Source organism: Indicator indicator, chromosome 1 (genome assembly GCF_027791375.1).
Source record: "Indicator indicator isolate 239-I01 chromosome 1, UM_Iind_1.1, whole genome shotgun sequence".
In the NCBI taxonomy this organism is placed as follows: Eukaryota; Metazoa; Chordata; class Aves; order Piciformes; family Indicatoridae; genus Indicator; species Indicator indicator.
Genome location: NC_072010.1, coordinates 131,164,590 through 131,191,835, shown reverse-complemented (window position 1 = coordinate 131,191,835; position 27,246 = coordinate 131,164,590). Strand labels below are relative to the sequence as shown.

Genomic DNA, 27,246 nt, shown 5'->3' with positions numbered 1-27,246 from the left:
GAGAACAGCAGTCAATAAATTAGCTGAAGTTGTATGCATTTTGTATGCTGAAAAACCGAGAGTTAAAAGCAGAACCAAAATGCTGTCACCCCCTGGCTCCCGGCCCCTGAACGATCTCCTCATGGATTGGTGGAGTGAGAATGGCAATACCGAGCATCCCGCTCCTGACACTGACACCCTGTGTGACTTCAGGATTCTGCACTGCTGCACTGACTTGGTGTCCTGGGCACAAGGACTGTATCTCCTCTGGCCCACTGTGAACACCTGAACCACCAGGAACACATCAAATCACCTCACAGGAGGCTCCATGCTCTCTCTGAGCCATCCCTTTGTGCCACCTGATTCCCACAAACTCATTCCAGGCTGCCAGCCAGCTCAGAATATTGCCTCCTGCCAGAAAAAGATTATTTTAGCAGTGATGGCAAGTGAGTGATTTTGTCTAAGATTTGGGTGGGACTTTTTCCTACATTAATTGACTCCCTCTCTGTTTAATATTCTCAGTGCAGCTCAGACATACGAGCTTGATGCAGGAGGTGGTGTAACTCACCTGTAGCATTGATCCATGACACTGAACTTAGAATTTACTTATCAGGAAGGTAGAGGGGCTGTAACCTCTGGGTTTTTACCTGCTGCTCCAGAGAGCACTCTCGGTTGCCTGACAAGGCAGAAGAACTACGCTGTGAAGAATAGTGCCAGTGCATTTAGCCAGGAGTTACCAAGCAGATTACTTCATGTGTTTTAACTATGCAAAAATTTTAGAAGGTGTTGCATAATTTGAGAAGAGAACCCTTTGGAATTCCAGGGAGGAGATTTGTGCCAATTCACAAGTTATATTTCTCTCCCCGTTGTTGCTCTTCCTGTTCAAAGAGCAATGACATACCCAGGAAGAATTTCCACAAGCCTTTCAAAATGTCTTCTTTTTTTCTGTTTCTGTTCATCTCCACAGTGCAAGAAATGTTACAGTTCTGTACACAAGTAATTCTTCATGGTTTCAACTCTTGACCTAGATTTGTTAGTTTTATTCTGGATGAGGGGAGAGTGTCTCCTGGAGAGCAGTGCTGTGTTGTGAGGGCATCACGAAACAGAGAAGGTTCAAGCCTTTGATTGCTCTCTGTGCAGCTCTTCTGGGCACAGAGCAGCTGACAGGATGAGCTGACACATCCAAGACCCCCAAAGAGCAGTCCCAGTGAAAGCAGCACAGTGCTTTGCAGCAGCAGCTCCCATGCCAAGCTCCCTTACTCAGGAGTTTCCAAAAGCAGCTCTTCACAGTGTGGCCCTAGTGCCAAGTGGCAGAGCACTGACTTGGTTGCCCTCTGTACCCACTGCACCCCACACAGGATTTGGGGTCACATTATGAGCTAGGAGTACAGTGACGAGTTGTGAGTACAGCTATAGGGCAATGGAGCTCTGTGCACTCCTGTTCAGGTTGCTGTGTGTAAAGCATCCATGGCACAGCACAGTCCAGGGGGTAAGAAAGGTTCTGTTCTGAGGCTCTCTCTGCATCCTGTGCTTTAATTTCATGACTTCAATTTTATTTTACAGTCTAATGTTGGGATTTAAGAGGATTTGGACTTTTTTTTAACAGCATTGTCTTTCCATGTCACAGATTAGCAGAGGGTGACTGACATGGCTGTTTGCTGTGCAGGAATCCCTCCCTCTGATCAGAACTCTCCCATGTTCACTGCACACCAAAACTGCCCTGCCCCATGTTCACTGCCCTGGCTTTCTAAAAGCATAAACCACCTGCATATACCACAAAATAAACTTCAACCAGGTCAAAGCTTTGAAGAAAAAGCAATGCCAAAGTGCCAGCTGAAGTAAGACCCTGGCTGAAGAGGGTTGGTGCTGGCAGCTGCTGTATCTGGTAGGAATAAGCCTTATAGACATTCTGGACATAGCACCTGAACCTCTGAACTTTATTGAGCTGTATGGCGTTACCTGAGCACAGGGGCTTCCCAAATTGTGGCTGCATGCTAGGTGAACCCAGTGAATTTGGCAAATTTCTCTTCCCAGGGACATGATTATATTAATAACAATGGTTTCATAGGCTAAAAAGTGGCAGCCTGTTGAGGGATGAAGCCATCCTCACTATGGCTGAACCCAGTGCCCTGGGCTCATCATTAGCTGCCCGCTTTTCACCCATCATTTTTTCTTTCCTTCTTCTCTTCCTCCTGCTTCTCCTTCCATCCCCCCTTCCCTTCCTTGTAGGTCTTTTAACGAGGTGGCCTGAGAGTCTTCTCATCCTTGGCATTGGCTTCCTAACACTCTCTTGACTGTGCCCTCCCATCACTTACTCCTTTCTCATTCCTTCCCAAGCTACGACTTCAGACTGAGGATCTAGCCCTGGGTTTCCAATACTCAGAATCACAGACTGTGAGGGGCTGGAAGGGACCTCCAGAGAGCATCCAGTCCAAGCCCCCTGCCAGAGCAGCAGCACCCAGGGCACCTCACACAGGAACACATCCAGGCAGGTCTTGAATATCTCCAGAGAGGGAGACTCCACAACCCCCCGGGCAGCCTGTTCCAGAGCTCTGTCACCCTCACAGGGAAAAACTTTTTTTCTCATGCTTCCATGGAAATTCCTAAGCCTCAGCTTCCACCATTGCCCCTTGTGCTGTCATTGGGCATCACCCAGCAGAGCCTGGCTCCATCCTCTGGGCACTCACCCTGCACATCTTTATCAACATGAATGAGGTCACCTCTCAGGCTCCTCTGCTCCAAGCTCTAGAGCCCTCAGCTCCCTCAGGCTCTCCTCTTCTGTTGTAACTCAAGTACTTCCTGAGGCATTTAAAGCAAAGTAGGGATATGGACATTATACCTGAACATATCCTGCCTCATTTCTTCCTCTGGTGTTGTGCACATCTCCAGCTGACACGAGCACTGGAGGTGAGGTAAATACAAACAACACGGAAGAGTTTTCCAGACTGAAGCAGGATGCTGCCAGGACAGCAAATGGCTCTGAACCTGTCTTAAGTAGGCTTGAGGTGGAGGTGATTCTCTTTCTGGCCATATGCACCTTGGATTCCTAGATCAGTATTCCAGCAGAAATGGGCAGGGACTAGATATCACTAAATGAGCCTTCGAAAAGGATTAGGTGATGTGACCCTGTGTGACAGCAGAGACCCAGATTAGGTGGCTCAAGCAGCCCTACATTTCTGTCTCAAATAAAAAGACTTTGTTCTAAGCTGAAAAGCAAAATGCTGCTGGAGAGCAATCTGTACACATGCATTTGTTCTTGGCTGGTCAGAAATGCTGGCAGGTGGTTACTCCTGGCTGGCTGTGCCAAGGGGGCAGCTGCATAGCCCAGACACATCTCTATGTGCCTGCTCTCCTCGTGGGTAGTGGCAATGCCTGTCTTTGATTGCCACTGCATTTACCCTTTGAACCTGCTCTGGAGTAGTTAAAGGTTAGATGTGAAATGATGTAGGTGCAGGAGCTCTTTCTAGTGGTACAAAAGAGGATGTTTCCCTGGGAGGTGATAGATCCTGCCAGTGATGGTGGTCCTTTGCCAGCTGCATTGCAATAGATGGCTTGGAACAGAAATGTCATCGTGCCAGGCGAGCAGCAGCACCATACCAAACACAACCTGCTGCAGAACTAAGATAGAAAGTGGCAGAGGAGAAAGAAGAGAGGAAATAACCAAACAGGTGGTTGCAGACTTTAACTGCTGCATGAAACCACACTTTAATTTAATTTCACAGATTTGCTTGAGTAATAATTGGGAAATCATTTGCTGGCAGCTCATGTGCTGGCGATGTGTATCTACAGGCAATGAGAAGTGGGATGCCTGTAATGGGAAATCTACCACCCCGCTCTGTGCCAGTTCCCGTGCTGGGGAGCAGTACAGGGAGCAAAGCAAAGCACTGGAGGGAGTGGGACCATGCTCATAAACAGCAGGACGTGAAACTCCAGCCTACAGCTTGCAATTTGCCACAGCAAAGAAGGCTCAGCATCTCAGCATCAGCATCTGAGCTCAGCTTCAGCCCATCGCCATCTGACAGAGGAGAAGCTGCAGAGCAAGATAAATGTGAGAGAGGGATTCCAGGACTTCTCAAGAACAAGGGAAAAAGCAGACAGTTTGACTTGCTCTTAACAGGACAAAGCCTGCAGACTGTGAAAGTTCCTGGAACTGACATTCAAAATGATGAGTCAGGGCCCTGAGAAAATAATGAGATGGACTACAAAATGAATAGCCCTTGAAAACAAGAGTGTCACTGGGATTTTTTTGGCCTTTTGATATATGAGCAGTGTGTGTGCCCTTCTTTCAGGCACAAATTACCCCAGAGAAGGGGGTTGGGAGCAATGTAAGGAGCTCTTAGCTTCCCCCCCCTTTTCAGTGCCACCAGCCCAGATGGCATTCGCTCCTGTGTCATGCCATGCTGCCGTGGTTGCTGTGCAACTCCATCTCCCCTGCCAGTTTAATGGGGACTTTGCTTGTGCCTGGCTAACACTGTAATGCTATTGCAGCAGGCATAAGGATCAGGGCTTTAATCTTATGAAGAAAAAGGTACCATTAGAAACATTTTTACCTTTATTGTCAGCTTTGAGCTTTAAGGAAAACATCAGAAACCTTGGGCTGTGTGGTAGAATCTCTAGAACAGAGGACAAAATGAAACCCAGCACTTGTCTCACCAAAGCCAGCACTGTGGGCTTTGCACAGCTGCAGACTTTGCCTAAAAATGGCACTTAGCCAATGGCAGCAGTGACCATGCATGTCCTAGGTGTTTTCTGGCATCTGCAGCATGAAATCCTACCTTGTCCTAGCAGCTGAGGTGCAGCTGAGTGTACTGGGAAGGAATGGAAGGATTAGAACAGAAACAAGATGTTATTTTTGATAGCATGCCTACTGATGGTGAAGCATTTGTTGCTTTTCATGCTTGGGAGCAGATAGTCATGGAGTTGTTTGGACTTCCACCCTTATCTCCAGGACCATTTAAGTTCACAGCAGTGCTTTTATATTTAATAAGACCGACCCTAGTTGTTTATTTATCATTAGAAAAAACCCTGTGAGGAGGTGGTTGTTCTGTAGCCCACTCGCAAACTGCCACCCTTGCAGGATAATTAATGAAAATTATATTCCCTGGTGTCAGATACCTCCTTTTGTGAAACACAGGACCCTTCCCTTGTGGAATCTGTCCTCCTTCAGGGTGAGAGATCAAGGGAAGTTTTGGGTGAGTGGCAACACATCAGGGTAAGGAGTGATAGCTGCTTGTAAAGCAGTGTGCTAGAACATAGTGAATTGTGGCTGCAGATTAGGCAGGGCATCAACTCCCAGTTAAACACAGATCTTCTGTTAAACTGAACACAAACTTTGGGCTAAGTAATGTGTGAACCCAGTTCCTAAGGATTTGGTATGATACTAGCAGTTCTTTGCTTAGTTCTTTGTTGCAGACCATCCATAAACAGTCTGCATGGGCAGTACTCTGAGGCACTTGATCAGGTTGTCAGAAGAGGTATGATGGGCATGAGAACCAGCATGCAAAGCCCCTGAGTGAGAGTGAGAGTGGAGTTCATCTGGAGGATAAACTCTTTACAAACATCTAACTCCTACTGAACTCTGGGTTTTGTTGAAGGACCGTCCCCCTGCACTGAGCTGCTTTGAGGAGCATGTGTCCAGGAGTCAACTGGCATCAAGGCTGAGTCCCCCAGAGAGAGCTGGGGTGGGATTTGGGGGCAGTCTAGGGTGCAAAGGAGAGACACAGGGTAAATAGGCAGACACAGGAGGAGGAGGGAAAGGATGTGCAGGGCAAGAGGAAGGACAGGGAAGAGCAGGAATGGGTGAAGCATGAAAGGAAAGGAGGGTAGCTCGGCCCCACTGAGAGCTCAGGACATAACTGCATTGCCTGTGAGCAGCTCTGAACCCCCTCAGCTGCAAACAGGAGTCACTGCCCTTGCTCAGAGGGGGATGGTTGGCCACAGCAGCTAGCTTAGGCCAGCAGTAGTGCCTGTGCTGAGCTCTGCTTCTGGCCCATCTCAGGATATGTCTGCTCCAGCCTGGAGACAGCACTGACCTTGCAAAACAGCATGCTCTGATGTCACAGATCACCCACAGGAGCACTTCTGATTCACAACATACTGTCAGGCTACTCATTTTTTTCCTGCAGGAAGCCTTATTCTTGTGTCTGTGAAGGAGGCCATAGCTGGTAGGACTTTGGCCTGTGTGATGTTGAGCTGGGGTAGGAACAGAGATAGTCCCAGAAGCCAAGTCTGAGTGATTGCTCAGGACACTCTGGTGATACCAGGAGATAAAAGGGGGGGATCTGAATGAGAAGCAGTGTGAAGAAATCCTCTCAGTGCCTGCTGCACTTTGAATGCAGTTAAAGATGCTGCTCAGAAGGACCTGGGAAGTGTATGAGGGAATCCCCAGGAAGAGGGTGCAAAGTTTGAGACAGGCAGTGCTGCCCTGGAGTGCTTGGATGGTAGCCCTGCCTGCGTAACAGCCTTGTGCAGTGACAGCACTGTTCTCATTCCTTCTGACACAGTGCTACCAGTGGTGCTTTCTCTGCTTTCTGACTCTGACTGTGTTTTGCTCTGTCCGTACTCTGTCTGTACCATTCCAGGGCTTCATTCTTTCTTCTCTGCAGAATGGGTGGGGGAGCTAACAGGAACAAGAAGTACAGGTCAGACTATGAGGACATGATCTCTCCAGCTCACCTTATCAATAGAGTCAATAGAAATGATTTTCAATTTGTCAGGGTGAACATCTTTCAGGGAGGGTTGACAGAGTCCTGGAGCAGGCTGCCCACTCTTCCTGAAAGACACCAGGGGTAAGGATGAGAAAGAAGAGATTTGAGCTTTTGTGTGAACCTACACCATGAGCATTTTCTGAGCTAACCTCCTGGAAAATGAATTTAAAGCTGGATGTACTGATTTAGAGAAGGACATGAAACTCAGTAAGTTTCTTGTATTATGCTTTTATTACAGCGCTGGACACAGGTAGGATCTCTCCAAAAGACCTGTGTGTTGAAAGAGATTTCAGTACAAACTTATATAGTCCATGTTTCTTATCTTATTCGGAAATATATCAATGTTAAAATAACAGAGGGATGTTGAGGTTTACACAGGCAACCCTGTTCCCTCCTGTCTATACAAAAGGTTATCTATCTAAAGATGACAGGGGATGGCCATATTTCACAGAATGTCAAAGGTTATTTGAGGTTTACACAGGCAACCCTGTTTCCTCCTGTCTATACAAAGGTTATCTATCTAAAGATGACAGGGGATGGCCATATTTCACAGAATGTCAAAGGTTATCTATACAGGGGATGGAAGTCCTGGTTCCTGTTTGTTGGGCTTTTCCTTCTTTTCTTCAATCATTTCCCCCCTTTCTACCATCCAATAGTATATTCCTATACTATATTTTCTTAAAATAATTTCCAGTTTCCAACTCATGCCTAAGTTTATCATTTTTATACCTCTCATATGATTTCACATCACTCTTTCCAATACACATAATTACCTTAATCAAGACTACTATTAATACTATTAATATGATAATCATTACAATTCCTACTAATAATTGTTTAAGCCAGAAAATGTTGGGCATCCACGAGGTTAACTTCTCCCAGAGGTTTGAAAATCCGTATGATATATCATCCCTGCTCACTTCATGGAATACCTTACTTTGTTCCCATATTTTATGCAAGTCCATTTCTATCTTCTTTTCCTCATTTACATATGTGCAACAACTATCATTCACTATTGTGCATAGTCCTCCTTCTTTGGCAAATAAAATATCCAGAGCGTATTTAAACTGTCCTGTAATTTTATGCAGACTCTCTATTTCCTTCTGCTCTGCACGAATGGCATCCTCAGTTGCTGCAAGGGCAATCTCCATACTGGCTGAGATATTCAATATAGCCCTTTCTAATTCACTCACTCCTATCATAGGAATCAGCCATCTGACAAAACTATGGAATCCCGTCGGTCTCTCTATTAGTGGGTTCAGTACTCTTTTTACCCTTCTCCAGGGACTTCTTACAATCCCTGTAGTTATTTCATTATGTATTGTATACTGTGGGATCAATTGTCCCCCTACACAATGTCCTTCCCAGTTCTCTGGCAAGCTCTTTCGTGCATATCCATCTCCACACAGCCACCACCAACCTGGAGCCATCTTACACTGATTCAAATATGATTGCTTTTTAAAATCATAATACTGTTTTAGCCTCCTCTTGAGTTCTCTAAATTTTCCTATTTTAGTAGTATTTATGCAACTTGGTAACTCAAAGATTTTTAAAAAATGCCTATTCCCAAATGGGAATCTGGTAATATTTCTGTCAGTACATCTTGCATATGCTTTAATTTCTTGTTTCTCATCCCAAGGTAAAAGTTCATATTTAGGTCCCTTTTCTCCGTTCCCCATTCCGTATTGGCATGTAAGATCTGAAAAATCTTTCCCTACTTTAACTTCAAATGTCCAATTCTTATGAGGTATTCCATAAAGTGGCACTTCTAATTGATCAGTTGGGAGAGTAGTACATAACCAACATGACTCTAGCTTAAACCCTAAAGTTATATTTCTCATTACTTGTACATACAAATTATTATCCCACGCTACCACTATTACTATTTTAAGTAACAGCAGATAAGTAAACATTATTGACGAGTTATTCTCAACTTCAAATCTCCCAGCTCTTCTGCTTTCCAAGGGCTGCCTTTTGCCTTCTTTACTCGCGTGTGATGTATCCAAGCAGCTTGCTCTCTGATTTTGATAGCTGTGAAGGATATCAGCAACACTTGATATGGTCCTGTCCACTTGGGTTCCAGGGGATTTTCTGAAAGAGATCTAACATAGACATAATCTCCAGGTTCTACATCATGAACTGGTTTGTCTAGTCCCCTCACATTGGTTCCAATCACTTGTTTGTTAATCATGTTTAAATTCTTATAAATCTGTTGAACATACCTATTCAACATTTCTTCTCTGAACTGCCCTGGTTCAGAAGGATTCATTGTTCCCACCACATAGGGTCTTCCAAATAGAATTTCAAATGGACTTAACCTCTCCTTAGTCCTTTGCTTAGTTCGAATTCGCAGCAGGGCAATTGGTAATGCTTGCGGCCAAGGGAGTTTTGCCTCCTGTCCAATTTTTATTATCTGATTCTTAATTAAATGGTTCATTTTCTCCACCTGTCCACTTGAGCGTGGATTGTAAGGAGTGTGGAGTTGCCAATCAATTCCTAAGATTTTACTTATTTGTTGTACTACCTTGGCCACAAAATGTGATCCTCTGTCTGAGGAAATAGTAGCAGGCACCCCAAACCGGGGTATTATTTCTTGTAACATTATTTTGGTAACCTCCCGAGCTTTGTTTGTGCGACAGGGAAATGCTTCTGGCCAACCAGAGAAGGTGTCAGTAAGTACCAAAAGATATCTATATCCCCCCTTTCTTGGAAGTTCAGTGAAATCAATTTGCCACTGTTGTCCTGGATAATTTCCTCTACTAATTTGTCCAAGCTTGACTTCTTTCGCCACCTTGGGGTTGGCCCTAAGACATACTTCACATTGTCGAGTTACCTGCTCTACAGTTGTGTACAATTTTCGTGCTATGCACTCCTGAACCAATTTTCGATACAGAGCTTCAGCTCCCCAGTGAGTTTTTCCATGTTCCATCTGAACAAATGCCCAAAGGAGGTTACTAGGTATGACTAATTTCCCATCCGGTGTCCTAGCCCATCCTTTCTCTATCCTAGTCCCTAAAAGATCCTTAATTAATTTCTGATCTTCTGTGTTATACACAGGCTCTGGTTCCTTTTGCTCAATTGTCAGTTTACCATCTGGGACCAAAACAAATTCTGCCACCTCTTTCCCCTCCCTGGCTACTGTTTTAGCCGTTTTGTCTGCCAACCGGTTACCTCTTTCTTGACCACTGTTTCCCTTTTGGTGTGCTCTGCAGTGCATTATAGCCACTTTGCTTGGTTTCTGTACTGCTTCCAATAACCTCAATATTTCTTCTGCATGCTTAATGCCTTTTCCTTGGGTTGACAATAGTCCTCTCTCCTTCCAGATGGCTCCATGGGCATGCACTACTCCAAAGGCATACTTGGAGTCTGTCCATATGTTTGCCCTTTTTCCTTGAGAGAGCTCCAAGGCTCTAGTCAGAGCAATTATTTCCGCCTTTTGGGCAGAAGTGTTACCTGGTAGTGCTTCTGCCTCAATCACCTCTTCTTCTGTAGTTATAGCATACCCAGCCTTTCTTTCTCCCTGGATCACAAAACTGCTTCCATCAGTATACCAGTTATGATCTGCCATCTCCAGGGGTTCTTCCTTCAGGTCAAGTCTGCTGGAGTAAGTGGCCTCGATTGTTTCCAAACAGTCATGGATTACTGATTCTCCATTACTTCCCTGGAGGAAAGAGGCTGGATTGACAACATTAGTGACTTTGATCTCCACATCATCCTGCTCCACTAATATAGCCTGGTATTTAAGGAATCGTTGTGGAGACAACCAGTGTCCCCCTTTGGCTTCCAGCACAGCAGAGACTGTATGTGATACCAGGACTGTGATCTTCTGTCCCATTGTGAACTTGCGGGACTCCTGAATGTTGACTGCAACTGCAGCCACAGCCCTCAGGCATCCTGGCCATCCTTTGCTTACCTCATCCAGTTGTTTAGAGAGGTATGCCACTGCTCTTCGATAGGGTCCTAAAGTTTGTGCGAGGACCCCAAGTGCTATTCCCTGACTTTCATGGGAATATAACAAAAAGGGTTTAGTGACATCAGGTAGGCCTAGTGCTGGTGCCCTCATCAGTTCCCTTTTTAAAGTGTGGAAGGCTTGTTTAGCTTCTCCGTTCCATTGCAGAGCCCTGTCAGCCTTCCTCAATAATTCATAAAGAGGTTTGACAAACAGGCCGTAATTATAAATCCACAGCCTACACCAGCCTGTCATTCCCAAGAAGGTTCGGAGTTCTTTTACTGTGTTGGGAAGTGGAATGGAGCATATGGCTTCCTTCCTTTCAGGGCCCAGTACTCGTTGTCCCGCAGTCAGTTCATATCCCAAGTAAGTTACTTGCTGCTGTACTATTTGGGCCTTTTGTGGGGAGACTCGATACCCATTAAGTCCCAGAAAATTTAACATACTCACAGTCCACTTTTCACATTCTTCTGTGGTTCGAGTTGCTATCAAGATATCATCTACATACTGTAGTAGGACTCCATCTCCTTCTGGCTGATCCCACTTCTCCAATTCTTTTGCCAGTTGATTTCCAAAAATAGTGGGGCTGTTTTTAAATCCTTGGGGCAACACTGTCCAGGTCAGTTGGCATTTTCTGTTAGTTTCTGGATTCTCCCATTCAAAAGCAAACAGTGACTGACTTTCAGGGGCCAGAGGTAGGCAGAAAAAAGCATCTTTTAAGTCCAGGACGGTAAACCATTCTAACTCTGTCCTTAATCGAGTTAAGAGAGTGTATGGGTTTGCTACTACCGGATGAATGTCCCTCGTAATTTTATTTATGGCCCTTAGATCCTGCACTAGCCGATACCCTCCTGTGGGTTTCTTCACGGGCAAAATTGGGGTGTTGTATGATGATTCACATTCTGTTAACAGCCCATATTTTATAAATTTTTCTATAATGGGCAAAATTCCTTCCCTATCTTTTCTCCTTAAAGGATATTGCTTTATCCTGATTGGTTGGGCTCCAGGTTTAAGATCTATTGTTATCGGTAAAGCATTTTTGGCCCTTCCAGGATGCTCAGTGTCCCAAACTCCAGGATATACCTGATCTTTTATACTTTCTATTATTTTGTTTTCATCTCGTTGAGGGCTCATTAGTGCAAGACTTAAAACCTCAATTAACTGTTCCTCCCTTACCCTAAATTCTACCTTCCCCTTATTAAATTTAATTTCAGCTCCCAATGCTTCTAACAAGTCCCTTCCTAGTAATGACTTTGGGGCATTTGGCATATATAAAAACTTATGTAAGCCCCAGATTTTACCATATTTATATTTAAGAGGTTTAAAAAAATATGCCTTCTCAGTTTGACCTGTAGCCCCTACCACAGAAACATGGCTCTCATCCAAAGGTAGCAAAGCTTCATTTAAGACTGAAAAGGTTGCTCCTGTATCAACCAGAAACTCCAATTTCTTTTCCTTTTCCCCTAGCCTTATTACAACCAGAGGGTCTGCCAGGGTAATTCCCTCCGGTCCCCCCTAATCAACCTCTTCCAGCTGTGCCTGTACCCTATTTTTCTTTTTCCTTTCTGGACATTCTCTTTTCCAATGTCCCTTCTTCCTACAGATTGCACATTGATCCTTTTCCAACCGTGCCCTGGTAGGCCCTTTAGTTTCCCTATTTTCCTGCAACGCTGCCACCAACATCCTTTTTTCTTTTCTTCTATTCTCTTCTTCCCTGTTAGAGAATACCCTCCATGCTACATCCAAAAGTGCCTCCAAATCCCTTCCCTGTGGAGCTGGCAATTTTTGCAACTTCTTTCTGATATCACCAGCAGATTGCCCAATAAATAATGATACCAGTTGTTGTGTACCTACTTCTGACCCAGGGTCAAGAGAGGTTTTTTTCCTCATGACCTCCCTCAGCTTATCTAAGAATTCTGAGGGTGATTCACCAGGCCCTTGTCTGACTGAGTATAATACAGACCAGTTAATTGTTTTCGGGATGGCTTTTTCCATTCCCCTGGCTATAAATTCCCTGTACTCTTCCAGTCTAGTTCTTTGCAGGGCATCATTTGTATTCCATCCCGGATTTTGGAGTGGAAATACATCCCCTATATTCGCTCCCCCTCCCCGAGTTTGTATTCTTTCTGTTGCTATTTCTAATCCGTGTCTTTCAATTAATTGTTTTTCTGTTTCAGTCATTTGTTCCAGTAATAACTGGATATCATCCCAGTCTGGGTTATGCTGCCTGATCATAAATCGAAAATGAGTAGCTGTCCCAGTAGGGTCATTACGATAATTTTTAGCCTTTTTCCTCCAGCTATCCAAATCCTGGCTTGTAAAAGGTACCTTAATCCAGACTGGGTCACCCTCTGGCCCTACTGCTTGTCGCAGAGGGGCCTGAATGGGTAGCTGGGAAGCCAGGGCAGTTACTTGTTGTCTTCGGGTCCTTCTTGCCACTGGGCTTCCCAGAGCCTGGGTTGTGGAGCTAACTCCAGTGTCACTATCGGAATCACTGCTGTTACCAGGACCCTCTGTGTTATCTCCTGGACCTGCTGTCACTACCCCTTGCAGTTTTCCTGGGGGGTGATAAAACTCAGGCAGGTCTTTCGGGTCCTCAAGTTTAAGGCATCTCTGCCCTATGCTACATGCAGAACAACACCTTTTCAAATGTGCCTGCCTCTTGTTCTTAGCCTTATTTTCCTTCTCAAGGGCCAAAACTAGTGGATCTGAGGGAGCTCTTATACCACAGTCCCTTTGAAGATCAGGATGTTCTCGGAGATAGAAAAACATGTCAGCATATATTGACTCTTCCCATTTTTGTTTTCCTCTTAAAAACAACATCAATTGCAATAAAGTGTTATACTCTAGGCTCCCATTTACAGGCCATTTTTCTCCATCATCTAACTTATATAATGGCCACCACCGGGTACAAAATTTAATTAGGGTCTGTTGTTTTGTCGACCCTCCTGGAGTGCCTCCAATTTCATCCCAGTGGGCAAGTATACAACCAAGTGGGGTATGTTTTGGGATCTCACTGCTTTGTCTGCCCCCCATTCTACACAATACAGCACAGTACTGGCTTTTTACAACACACAACAAATACAATTATGACAAAATGACCGGTCCCAAACATACAATTATTGGCCACACTTCCATTCGCTCATTCGCTTTGTCCCTCTCTGGCCGTCCTCCTCGCGGAGAAACGGAACCGCAGATTGGGACTCCCTCTCGCTTCGTAGATTTTCTACGTCTCAGTTACACACACTCAACCACACACTCAAATTATAAACAGTGTTCATAATACTTTAAGTCCTTTAGGAACCCCCCTGGTTCCAACTGGTACACTTAAAATATAAACGATATTTTAAGTCCCTTTAGGAACCCCCCTGGTTCCAACCTGTATACTTAAAATATAAACAATATTTTAAGTCCCTTTGGACCCCCCTGGTCCAACCTAAGAGCTCTTTTCCCTAGGGGTGGCAATAAATGCTCCTCTCCCGCGCAGGGCGTCCCTCTGCGACTTACGGATACGACCCCTCCTCTTTTAATAAAAGCATACCTTCTCTCCGTCAGCAGTCTTGTCTGTTCCTGCGGTGATCTGGTGAGTAGAGGAGCTCTACTCGAGAATCTCTCGGGGGCGCCCTGAGAGGTCCTGTTCCTCAACATGTCCCGCAGCCAAACAGAGTTGTCCTGCCGCGGTCGCCAAAATGATTTAGAGAAGGACATGAAACTCAGTAAGTTTCTTGTATTATGCTTTTATTACAGCGCTGGACACAGGTAGGATCTCTCCAAAAGACCTGTGTGTTGAAAGAGATTTCAGTACAAACTTATATAGTCCATGTTTCTTATCTTATTCGGAAATATATCAATGTTAAAATAACAGAGGGATGTTGAGGTTTACACAGGCAACCCTGTTCCCTCCTGTCTATACAAAAGGTTATCTATCTAAAGATGACAGGGGATGGCCATATTTCACAGAATGTCAAAGGTTATTTGAGGTTTACACAGGCAACCCTGTTTCCTCCTGTCTATACAAAGGTTATCTATCTAAAGATGACAGGGGATGGCCATATTTCACAGAATGTCAAAGGTTATCTATACAGGGGATGGAAGTCCTGGTTCCTGTTTGTTGGGCTTTTCCTTCTTTTCTTCAATCAGTACCTACATGATAGCAGTTCAGGTAGAGCAAGCTTTTCCCTATCTGAATCTCTTTGCTTGCTCCTCAGGTTGGTATTAGACTAACGCCAGACACACGTCCCCATGCATGAGGTCAAACTCCCAAACCCTTTAATGTTTTGGGGAAGTAGAAAGGGGTGAAAGGGGAAGGAAACAAAGTCAGTGCACAGCCCACAGCCTGACAGTCAGAAAACTCTGACTGCTGGCTAGACTATGAGTTCAAAATGAGTACAAAACTAAACACAAACCAACAATGTATTTGGAGAGGCTGCAGCTGTGTAAAGCCATATTTGAAATGAACAGGAAAGATCTAAGCCATGTTTAGAGGGTGGTTGTGAAGAAGGCATAGAGTTTGGTAGAACAGAAGGAAAAGTTGGAACACCAGGGATTAGCAACTGAATTATCTCAGTCCTTAATGGAGTGCAAGTGAGGCCAGGTAACACTTGTGAGGCCCTGAAACCATTCAGCTGAGCAGAGGGCAGGTTTGCAGTGATGTTTGTACTATCCATGACTTTCTCTCCAGGTGCTGAGTTATTTTTGTTAACACCAATGCTATTTGCTCCCAGAGGTTAGCCAGGAGTTTATTTACTGTGGTGGTGTTGAGAGGACTGCTGGGGGCTTTGCTCCACCTCAGTGCACTTCACTGCCACACACAACTGATCTCAGGTTTCCTGGCTTTATCACCTTGTACACTGGAGACTTTGACAAGAGGAGAAGAACTGAGTTTCTTTGGGCAGTCCATGGGGAGGCAAAAGCAGTGATGCTGGGGTTGGATCAGGCTGAGACCAGCTTGATCTCAGTCCCCCACATACCATCTTTTTGTTGTGGTGAGTTGATGGCAGAAGAGTATGGCTGGAAGGGGCAGTCAGGACATCCCCAGAAATTCAGAGAGTGAAAACCAGAATGGTAGGGCTTGAATTAGTTGTGTGTGGTGAGAAGCATAAAATCTCCACAAGAGACAGAGCTTGGGGAAGTTTTTCTCCACAGAAGTCCTGTCTGTGTGTGCAGCAACACCTTCCAGGTGACCAGCTGGCCCTGGGCTCACTGCCATGACTCACACATCGTTCTCATTGCATTGTTTCAATGCACCTTCACATCAGACAATCTGCTTCTCACCCTTGATGGCAAATGGGTGCAGAGGGTTTTATTTATTAGCTTATTATTAGCTTTATTTATTGGCTTTATTAACTTATGCCAGAGTGGGTTTGGTGCTGAAGGTAATCTGAAATAAAAATGTACTCTTTTTATATTATTTAAACTAAAGTCTTAACAATTCTTCTTTTTATAACAGTAGCTAGCTGCTTGCAATTGCATCAGCCTGATCTCCCCATGCTAAAAAGAAAAAAAATAAAGCAGAGGAGAAATCTTGAAACAGATTTAATGTGAAAAAAGTAACATGAACTAAAATACCCCAAACAGACAAACAAAACCACTACCACCAAAAAAAAACCCCAAACATTAAGAGTGTTCACATCCAAGTCCAAAAGTGCTTTTGCTGGGACAATAACAACTGAAAAATTAAAAAAGAAATGTACTTTGTATGATAATGTTCCTTGAGGCTTCCTTTCTTCTATCTGAACTCTTTATCTTTTAATGCTGTGTGGTTCTAACTTTTTCTGTATGATGTTTTTTCTTGCTTTTTATGGCTAAGGAGTAAAAATGAAGGGTTGGAAATGGGTCTTTTGCACAACAAAAGCACTTTCTATTGAAAGGCCTCCTGGTTGTTGTTTTCTTCCTTTGCTTTTTTCAAAACAAAGCCTAAAAAAGCATCTCATGATCAGTGCTTGCAGCCTGTGCAATATTTGGGTTCAGAGTCATACATAAAACATTGGCAGGTACATCATTGGAGAGCATTTCTTGCTGTCCTGATGTCTTCACTGCCTCTCCTCTGCTCAGCCAGCAGTCAGCAAGAGCCTGCTCTGTCCCCACACATCCTATGTGCTTTGAAGGGCAGAGGGAGTCCAGCCTCTGAGGTGTTAAGGTCTTGATGCTTTCAAGAGTGAGCCTTTGGATAAAACCTGCAGATTTCTAACAACACCTTCTTTTTTCTTTTTCCTTTTTTTCTCCCCCTCTTTTTTCCTGTCTTCCCTCCCCTCCTATTTTAGGCTTACTTTAACCTTATCCTGTCCCATGGACTTGAAGAATTTCCCTATGGATGTGCAGACATGTACAATGCAGCTAGAGAGCTGTGAGTGTCCAGCTGCTTTATCCATCAAAATCTTTACCATAGCACTGGGTGGTTAGGTAGTGCCTGCATTGCTGTGCCTGGGGGGTGAGACTCAGCATTCCTATTTGGTAAGGCAAACCCCTGTAGGAACAGTTCTTTGACTGCCCATCACTCTACTGTGTGGAGCCTGTCTGCTGTTCCTGCTCCTTTCCCTCCCTCCCTCTCTCTCTCCTGGGGTGCAATCACCCTGCCCACCAAAGCTGTGTCCCTGCCAGGGGTAGCCACAGTGATGCTGTGCATGAGAAACCATTAAATCTCAGGAGCAGTCAGTGCACAGCCAGGGTTTAGCTGTGAATGGTCAAGACAGGCTGTGGAGTTTTGGAAAGTGGAAGGAAGGTATCTGATGAAGCAGGGATCCCATCAAGGTACTTATGCTGCCAGCAAACAGGGCCAAGGCATGGCTCTGACCCCAGCACACACACACCCATACCACCTGGCTGCCAGCAACACACCATGGCACCGCTTGGACCTGTGCCAGGTGGCAACCAGGCAAAGCCAGGAGTGGCTCAGGGCACAGTGACCATCCCCTAGTCAGTAGGCACCAGAACATCTTGGGTTTATTTGGGTGGGGAGAAGGGGTTCAGCTGTGTGGAGGTGAGCTGTGGGCCCTGCCTTTGTGCCCAGAGAATGGCCACAGGGGATGCAATTTACCCACAAGGATGCAGCCATTGCAGTCTAAAGGACATTTCAGTGAGCTGAGGCCTTTCTTTCCCCTCCACAGCTCTCAGAGGTAGGTTCCCAGGCTGACCAAAGCTGCCATGTCTTTTTCCAGTGACAGCAAACATTCTGCAGCCTAGAAATCTTGTTTTGTTGGGGCATACCAACTCCAGTGTCAAGGAATGATGAAATAAAGGGAAATGCAGGGTGATGCATGGACACAAAGAAAAGTCATTTCAGTTGTAAACAGCATCTGTGAGGGGCCAGCAAAATCATTTTTCATTGGCAAAAGGGAAGAGTATTTCAGAGCATAATATGTCACTTGTTGCTCCTAAAAGAGTAATTGGTCAGCAACGGTTACAAACAGCATAGTGCTGATGCTGATCAGATAAAGCCATAGCTGAGGTAAGAACTATTGTAATCAATGTTTGCTTAACATAATGATGTTTGCTTTTGATCTTTCCCAGTCAGCTAACCAACTCTGTTTCCTGTGTTGCAGTTGGCTACACTATGAATGATTTGATATTTGAGTGGCTTAGTGATGGACCTGTGCAAGTTGCAGAGGGTTTGACCTTGCCACAGTTTATTCTGAAAGAAGATAAAGAACTTGGTTACTGCACCAAGCATTACAACACTGGTGAGCATGGCTCTACTTTTGTCTGTTAGCTGCTCAAATGGTACCTATTGACAGCTTAGAAAGGGAAAAGATGGGGAAAATGGAAATAAAATCCACTTTTTAAATGAGAATTTGATTCAGGCACACAGTTTTAAATCCAAAAATTCCTATGTGAAAGATTGCCCCCCCTAAATTTTCTTTAATTTCATTAAAGGCACTAAAGATATTATAATATCCTTAAAGTCATTAAGGAATTTAAAACTTAAAAAAAAAATCTAGTTGTTTAAATTCCCTTAAAATGAATTTTTTTAGCAAACATTTTTTTCTTAAATATTAATTTATCACTTTTAAATTACTGTTTGTTATTTGGTTTTTTTTCTTCTTGAACTTGAATTATTTCTCCAGCATATCCAGTTGCCAGAGGATAAATATCCATCTGTTACCAACTCTTCTGTGTGGTCTAATCTATGCACTGTAGCCTTTAAAAGGACACTGCTTTTATTGCTGATCTGAGTAATAGTCTGCAGGGATGAAATGTTGGGAGATGAAAGTTTTGTTTCATACTCTAATTTATCTTCTTCTGTTTGCTATTTTAGCGTTACAGATTGGAAAGAAGTCTGCTAAAATATTGATTCAGTTGCTGGGAGTTCACTTAATAGGGACAGCATTTAGAGAAGGGTTTGCTAGGTGCTTGCTGGGATTAGACATAATCCCTCTCCTCTAAAAGAGCTTTTCCATCATTGCAGCAGAAGAGCCAATCTGGTTGCACCAAATGCATTTGTTTCACTCTGAAACCACAGAACATGGGAGGGTCTGCCTCTGCCAAAAACAGTCACTTTTGTCTCTTATGGAAGGAAAATCAATTGGGTTTATTTTTTGTCAACCCATTTTGGGGCCCAGGAAGGAGAATCTTGTGACCTGTCGAGAAGGGGACTGCTGTGACTCCCCATCCTCTCTCACACCTGAAGGGGACAAGCCAAAGTGAATTCCAACAGGCAGGGTTTACCAGCTCATGTCTACCTGGTAGAGAGTTCAGCCTTTTCCCACCATGTGGCTGGGACTCTGAGTTCATGAGCTCATTTGCTTTTCTAATTATGTCAGACAACAAGAAAAGAGAGGAGGGAGAACAAAAAGGAGCACCCCTGCCCCCCTAATTTCTCCTGAAAGGATAAACAAGGAACAATGCAGCTTCGTGCACTTGGCCAAGCGACACAGAAGGAACCTTTGAAACCATTAGCAGGGCACTTCAGGAGCAAGTCTCCCTTGTGCTGGAATTAAAGTGCCTCCAGCAAGAGCCTTTGCAGTGCCTAAGCCACAGCAGCCTGGAGAGCAGCACAGGGTAGATTGATGGCTGATGAACTGCTGCTGTTCAAGACTCCTCATCCCCTGCTGTGTGATTAGCTCCACTGCCAGGCAATCCTAAACTTCCTGTGGAAGTTCAGCTCTCTGCTGCCCGAAAAACCACTCTCCTCCCATGAGAGCTTCTTGTGGCTTTTCTGGAGTGAGACTTCTGGCAACATTCAGAATAGGCCTGGAGAGGATTCTGCTGTAAGATGTAATCTACAGACACAGGCAAAGGACAGGACCAGAGTGAAAAAGGTTGTGATCTACCACAGGACTGTAAGAGGAGCAGTTTGTGATGTGCCCAAGTGCATTTGCTTAGTCTCATGTCATTAAAAGAGCAAAATGCGGTCCCCTTTTAATACTAAACATTAAATAAAGTAAAATCTCGTCAAGTTTTGAGAAAGGGAACATTACATTCTGTCTCTGGAGGTGAAAAAGCTATGCTAACTTTTGTTTTCTCAATGAATATGAAGAACTGGGCACAGCCTGCTTCAGTGGTCCTGTGTGTCCCCCCAGCTAGCATGCCCCAAGTGGCTGAGTGACATTGGTGTCCCAGTGGTGAGGAAGCAGGAAGCAGGCAGTGCCTCTAACTGATGTGCAGAACACAAGAGCAAACTGTGCAAAGAGCATTTATCAAAGTAATTTCGTGTTCTAGGGAAGTTTACATGCATTGAAGTCAAGTTTCATTTGGAGCGTCAGATGGGCTACTATTTAATCCAGATGTACATTCCTAGCCTGCTGATTGTCATTTTGTCCTGGGTTTCTTTCTGGATCAACATGGATGCTGCTCCAGCTAGAGTCGCTCTGGGCATCACCACAGTTCTGACAATGACCACACAAAGCTCGGGATCCAGAGCTTCCCTCCCAAAAGTAAGGAACTTGCTTGGTCCTATCCAATTGGTGTTACCATTGGTGCTTCTGGTGGAGGTTTCTGGAAGGTCTGGGAGATGTGCACCTGGGGGTGACAGGGCAGAAGGTGGTGACTGTGGCTGAGCTGCTGCAGTAGCCTGCGTTTGGAGGGAGGGAGGCGGGCTCCTGGTGGGCTGTGGGGTGGCTGGATGGGATGAACGTGACATGAGCTTCTACTGATGTTGACACTTACATTTCAGCACTCAGAAGCCAGATCTTACAAAGTGTTTGGGTGGTGTCTGGATTTCTGACAGCACTTTCATGAAAGCTGGACATTCCCTCTGACTGGAGGCTTTAGAAACTCTCTTAGATTTTCTGGATTGTTAGGCTCTCAAATACTTGATGCTTCTAGAGGTGACACTTAGTCTGTTGGACATATAAATAGGCATGAATATATATAGAATACACATATAGAACATGTCTACACCCAGAAGATTTCTCTGTAGAATCTTTTCAGGGAGGAGCTGCTGATACCTTTGTGTCAGGGCAGAGTCTGTCCATATTCTCATCCAGGTGTTGCCTGCAGACCTTTGTTCTGTCTAAATCTGTAGAAATATTCCTCCACAAAAAATGTTGTGTTCTTTTAAATCTGGGCCAGATGGGTTTGCAGGTCACAGACTGAGTGCTTTATGTAGTCAGGCTTAGAGTTCTCCTGGCCATGGGCACAGCCTGAGTGCTTTTACTGGTAGCGTTTCCAGCAGAATTCTGTGTACAATTTTGTGGAAGAGAGCTGAGAGATCAGTTTACAATAGCTTAAGGAATCATGAGATGCACTCCCAGAAGAGTTCTTTCTCCAGCAGTCCAGCATCACAGGGCTTAGCAGCACAGCAGCCAGGAAAAGCACAACTTTCAAGTGTCTGTACAGCTCCTGATCTGTTCCACGAGTGTGGTGGTGTACTCTGTTCTGCTTTGCTCTCAGTAACACATTGAGTCTCCTTCCAAAGGCTGTGATTTGTTCAAGTGCAGCGTATGTGTGGTGCCTTCAGAGGATGCACAGACTGCTACTCTTCTGTTGGTGATGAGAAAGTGGCTCTGCAAAGCCTGGTGACTAGGACGCTTGGTTCAGCTTCACTGGTTCACTTGGGGATGTGTGTAACTTGCCATGCAGTCTGAAAGCCTTCCATAGCCTAGCTCAGAATTTCAAATGGATAATGTAATCAGCATTTGTTTGGAAAACTCAGTCAATATTACCAAGTGAAAACTCTGAAAAGGGAGTCAACAAAGAGAGAATCCTGGCAAGGAGCATGCAAGCTCTGTAGGCAGCAAGTGCTGTGCCTAGATGGCACAACCTGACTCCCTGTGGTGTAGTCCAAGCCTCTTACAAATCAGCTGGCTGGGGAATTAGTGATGGTGCAGGCACTGCAGTGGAGCCTTCCACCCATATTTACAGCTGGACAACTGCACCCTGCCAGGAAGCTCTGTAAGTGTGCCCCTGATGCTAACCCTGGAGAAGGACTTTGTGTCATAGCCTTTGATCCAGTGGAAATGTTTCTCCCTTTTAACTCTGTCTTCTTTGAGTAGAAAACCATTTGCTGGGTAATTGCCTGGGTTTCTGCTGAGTGGAAGAAATGGGAGGGTCCAGATTAGGTAGGCTGTGGCTATTTGATTATCAGAGGTTCTTCTTTAGACTCAGCATTTATCTCAGCCACCAACAGGGAGCAGTGATGTTTGGGCCCTACTCCCTCTTCTCCTTTCTACTGTGTTCTTTTGCCAGAAGATTGGCAGTGGGGAGCAAGTGCTGCACCAGAAAGCCCAGCACACTGAGTTCAGTCAGGCTTTCCCTGGGTGTTGCAATCTCACTGTGTCCCTCTGCTCAGCTGTACCTTGCAGCCTTGGTCTCTGTCTGAGTGAGCTAATCCTTCTGGGGGCTGTTACAGTTCATTTACAGATGGGTTCTGTGTAATGGTTGATACCTGCCAGCTGAGTCCTGCCTCACATCACAGTATCACAGAATCACAGTACAGCAGAGGCTGGAAGGGACCTCCAGGGATCATCCAGTCCAACCCTCCTGCCAGAGCAGGGGCACTCAGGGTAGTCTGCACAGGAGTGCATCCAGGTGGGTTTGGAATGCCTCCAGAGAAAGAGGTCAGCAGCCAGTGCTTCAGGGGTCAGCAGCCAGTGCTTCAGGGGTCAGCAGCCAGTGCTTTAGGGATCGGCAGGCAGTGCTTTAGGGATCAGCAGGCAATGCCTTAGGGGTCAGCAGGCAGTGCTCTAGGGGTCAGCAGGCAATGTCTTAGGGGTCAGCAGACAGTGCTCTAGAGGTCAGCAGGCAGTGCTTTAGGGGTCAGCAGGCAGTGCTCTAGGGATCAGAGTGCTCTAGAGGTCAGCAGACAGTGCTCTAGGGGTCAGCAGGCAGTGCTCTAGGGATCAGAGTGCTCTAGAGGTCAGCAGGCAGTGCTCTAGGGGGTCAGCAGGCAGTGCTCTAGAGATCAGCAGACAGTGCTTTAGGGGTCAGCAGGCAGTGCTCTAGGGGTCAGCAGGCAGTGCTCTAGGGGTCAGCAGGCAGTGCTCTAGGGGGTCAGCAGGCAATGCCTTAGGGGTCAGCAGGCAGTGCTCTAGGGGTCAGCAGGCGGTGCTTTAGGGGTCAGCAGGCAGTGCTCTAGGGGTCAGCAGGCAGTGCTCTAGGGATCAGCATGCAGTGCCTTAGGGGTCAGCAGGCAGTGCTCTAGGGGTCAGCAGGCAGTGCTCTAGGGGGCCAGCAGGCAATGCCTTAGGGGTCAGCAGGCAATGCCTTAGGGGTCAGCAGGCAGTGCTCTAGGGGTCAGCAGGCAGTGCTTTAGGGGTCAGCAGGCAGTGCTCTAGGGGTCAGCAGGCAGTGCTCTAGGGATCAGCAGGCAGTGCCTTAGGGGTCAGCAGGCAGTGCCTTAGGGGTCAGCAGGCAGTGCTCTAGAGGTCAGCAGGCAGTTAATTTTTCTTTAGGATATTGAATGGCTGCTCTCTTGTCATCCTATTTCATTTTAAACAGCTTGCCTGTTGTTGAATCAACAGAATCAAAAGTTTTACAGCACTTTGCCAAGAGCCATCTGTAAGAAAGGGCTCTCTGCTGTGCCAGTAGTTGGCTGCTTTTCAGATTGCTTTCCTGGTAAAACACTGACGTAAGCTAAACCTTAGCAACAGCAGCCCAAGAAAAGGAATTACCTCTAATGCCATAAAGAAAAGCATTTGGGGAGACTTTAAATCAAGTAAACAATTCTTTCCCAGCTGTGTAGCATTCATACTGTGTGACTTTAATGCACAGTGCTTCATGAATGCCTCTTCCTGCCCCAGGGAGCACTCTGCAGGAAAAAGTCTCATTGACAGCTCTCTGAAACCCCTGGGAGTCCTTCTGCTTTGGATCCCAAATGCCTTACTAAATACAAGGCAAGCATCATACTCTAACAGGTACAGGGCCTGGCAAACCCAAAGTGAGTCAAGTCTCTACCCCCTTTGGCAGTCAGTGACTTCTTTTCTGTCATCCACTCTCCCTGGCATGTTTGGAGACTTCTCAAGAGCCTTGGGCTTCTGGCAGACCAGTCTGAGAAAGTAACCTCTCATTTTCTGAATGCCAGAAGTTATCAAGCAAAGAAGCTCCAAGAATATAACACATAAAAAAAAAATTAAGGTTGAAACGATGCCATAGTAATTTTTTTTTAAGAAGAAATAAGGAGAAATAAGAATAAAGCAAAAGGCCTCAATGCTATTCCCTGGGCTGGTCTGCTCTGTGTGTTTTCATAGGAAACAGAGCAACTGAGGTGATGGTAGCTCATCTTTCATGTAACAAAGCCCTGAAATGATCCATTTTGGTGCACCACTGTGGTAAAAAGGCAATCATGGAGTGACTTAGACTGGAAGCAGGTTTGGGGCAAATTACTTTTACTGTGGGCTCAGGATCTGCAGAGGAAATGCAGGAGTAGCTCAGCAGTTGTGAGATCTCTTAACTGGCACTGGGCTTGTATGGGTGTCTGAGCTCTCCACAGACTCCTGAAATAATTAACCCTGAAATAATTGCTGTTATTAGATGTGTACAAATTCCTGCTGGAGGCCTGAAGGTCCTCAAGCCTCATCTTGATACTTACTCTGCCTGCTCTCTGTCACACCACTGCATTTGACAGGAGAACTGCAAATAAGTCTCCATTTCTAGAGAATCTGCTCAGAACCCTTGAGCAGCTTTAAAAAGAAATAGCAGAGTGGGTGTCAGTTGTCTTGGCCCTGGTACAAGGGGGGATGCTGTGCAAGCTCTTGGGAGGCCAGGCTGTGCTGGCAGGTAGTCCTGAGGATCTGCTCTCCTGTCCTGTGCCTGCACTGAAATGTTTTTGCTCTCCTTTGTTTTGTTCATTTCCAATCATAGAACCATAGAATTTTCAGGGTTGGAAGGGACCTCAAGGCTCAGCCAGTCCCAACCCCCCTGCCATTGGCAGGGACACCTCACACCAGAGCAGGTTGCTCACAGCCACATCCAGCCTGGCTGCAAAAACCTCCAGGGATGAGGCTTCCATCACCTCCCTGGGCAACCTGTGCCAGTCTCTCACCACCCTCATGGGGAAGAATTTCTTCCTAACATCCAATCTGAATCTCCCCACTTCTAGGTATGCTCCATCCCCTCCAGTCCTATCACTCCCTGACACCCTCAAAAGCCCCTCCCCATCTTTCTTGGAGCTCCCCCTTCAGATCCTGGAAGGCCACCAGAAGGTCTCCTGGGAGCCTTCTCCTCTCCACACTGCACAACCCCAACTCTCTCAGCAGGTCCTCAGAGCAGAGCAGCTCCAGCCCTCTGCTCATCCTCGTGGCCCTCCTCTGGACCCCTTCCGGCACCTCCAGATCCTTCCTGGAACAGAGGCTCCAGAACTGTTCACAGAGCTCCAGGTGTGGTCTCAGCAGAGTGGAGCAGAGGGGGAGAATCTCCTCCCTGGCCCTGCTGGCCACACTTCTCTTGCTGCAGCCCAGGCTCTGCTTGGCTCTCTGGGCTGCAAGTGCTCACTGCTGGCTCCTGTTCAGCTTCTCCTCCACCAGCACCCCCGAGGCCTTTTCTTCAGGGTTGCTCTGACAGAACTTTCCTCTCCTTCACCAATATATTTTTTGCATATAACATACAAGATATATTCACTTTCACTTTTCTTAAAAGCTTGTGAAGCCCATATTAGCTCTTCTTTTTCTCTGAGCTTGGCAAATCTGGGCACTACTAAACCCTGTATTCAGACAATACTTTCAATATCCATTGTTGTATTTCATACAGGATTGGAATCTGGGTGCAGAGATCTGTCCTGCACTGTAGAACAGAGGAAATTACATAGATTGAATGAAACTATTTTCAGCAACAAAAAAGCCCCAAAAAACACAAAAGCAACATCCAGAATAAACCAAGCTCATAAGTGAGCTTATGTTTGCTTGCTATGACTTCCTGAGACAATTACAAATTGATTGTAACTCAGCACGGAGTTCTGTGTGTAAAATAAGCAGTGCTACAAAATGCTGTCAAACAGCTGCCTGTCAAGTTGTTTACAAACATCTGCTCAGCACTTGCAGCTCAAACCAGATGTTTCTGATGCTGCCCTACAGCTTTTTCAGAATCCATTCCTTTATTCTCACTTCTTCCCCCTTCTGACTTCTCCACAGTGGTTTAGAGACAAGATACAAAAGTGTCTGTGCTTGAGGTGCAAGGCAGTGACCTGCAGGATAGGATGAGATCAGATGTAGCAAAGATAACTTCCTAGCCACTTCCAGGGGCACTGTGGCCATGTTAATACCAGCTTGAAAATATATGCATGGCTCTGATGAAAAGAGTGATGAAAAGAGCCCAGAAACCTACCTGCTGCTTCCACCTGCATATTCCACCTGCTGCTTCCACCTGCTCTGTGAAAGGTCCTTTCCCTAGTGCAGAGCTGGCACCCTTGGGCTCCAGGCATGGTTCCTGTGACAGGAGCAAGAGGGGGAAGTGTGTAGGAATTAAATAGAGCTCCTAATTCTGTCACTAGAAGCTTGTTCTGTTTAGCTTGGCTGGAGGCAAGAGGTGTCCCAGCCAGTCTCTAGGTCTCACAGGGGTTGTGTATGGATTGCAGAGAATTTTTAGCTGCCCTTCATTCTGTGCCAAGCTGGATGACAGGACACTGACTGGTTTGTTGCCTGACAGAGACTAATGCTGGTACAGAGAGGTGCATTAGGATCTAGAGCAGCAGAGAAAAAGGGCTGAGTGGCTCAGTCACCTCCCCACTGCACTGAGCAAAACTTGGGAGCCTGCTTTGCTGTGCAGTGCAGACAGTGGTGTTTGCTGTAGCACAGGCAGAGGAGCTGCTGCCGTGCGTGACAGCTAAAAATACACAATCAAATGTGTCTGAATACCTCTGGGACCTGGGTTGGGTACTCCTGGCACTTCCTCAGCAGGGTTTGTAATGCAGTCATCTGGGAGGGCTGCCTATTTCGAGCATCAGAGAGGAGCTGAGGTTCCTGTGCACACCAGGCTGCTGGCTGTTTCATAACCCTGGCAGGGCTCTGGGGCTCTCTGGCCTGGCTGTCGCACCCTCCTGGACCTTCTGTTGCCTTTTAGCAGCTCTCCCAGGAGTGCGCTGTGCTGCTCTTTCACACAGATAAGCACTGCAAAGCCACTCTGCAGCAGTGCTGCAGGCTCTTGTGGCTCATTCAGCTCAAATACTTGCAAGCCCTGCTTCTATCAGATCATCCAGGGGTATGACTTATTAATCTCCTCAGTTAAAATTTCATTTGCAAT

The 27,246-nt window shown here is 45.8% G+C and overlaps 1 protein-coding gene across 2 annotated transcripts in view; it reads left to right on the top strand.

The window, feature by feature from the left end:
- GLRA2 (glycine receptor alpha 2) overlaps positions 1–27,246 on the top strand; it is a 101,780-nt gene that overhangs the window by 25,393 nt on the left and 49,141 nt on the right. For both annotated transcript variants that reach the window (XM_054390967.1, XM_054390977.1), the window contains exons 5-7: positions 16,899–16,981; positions 18,177–18,314; positions 20,293–20,507. In XM_054390967.1, the coding sequence (XP_054246942.1) occupies positions 16,899–16,981; positions 18,177–18,314; positions 20,293–20,507 (436 nt within the window). The remainder of the gene's footprint in view (positions 1–16,898; positions 16,982–18,176; positions 18,315–20,292; positions 20,508–27,246) is intronic.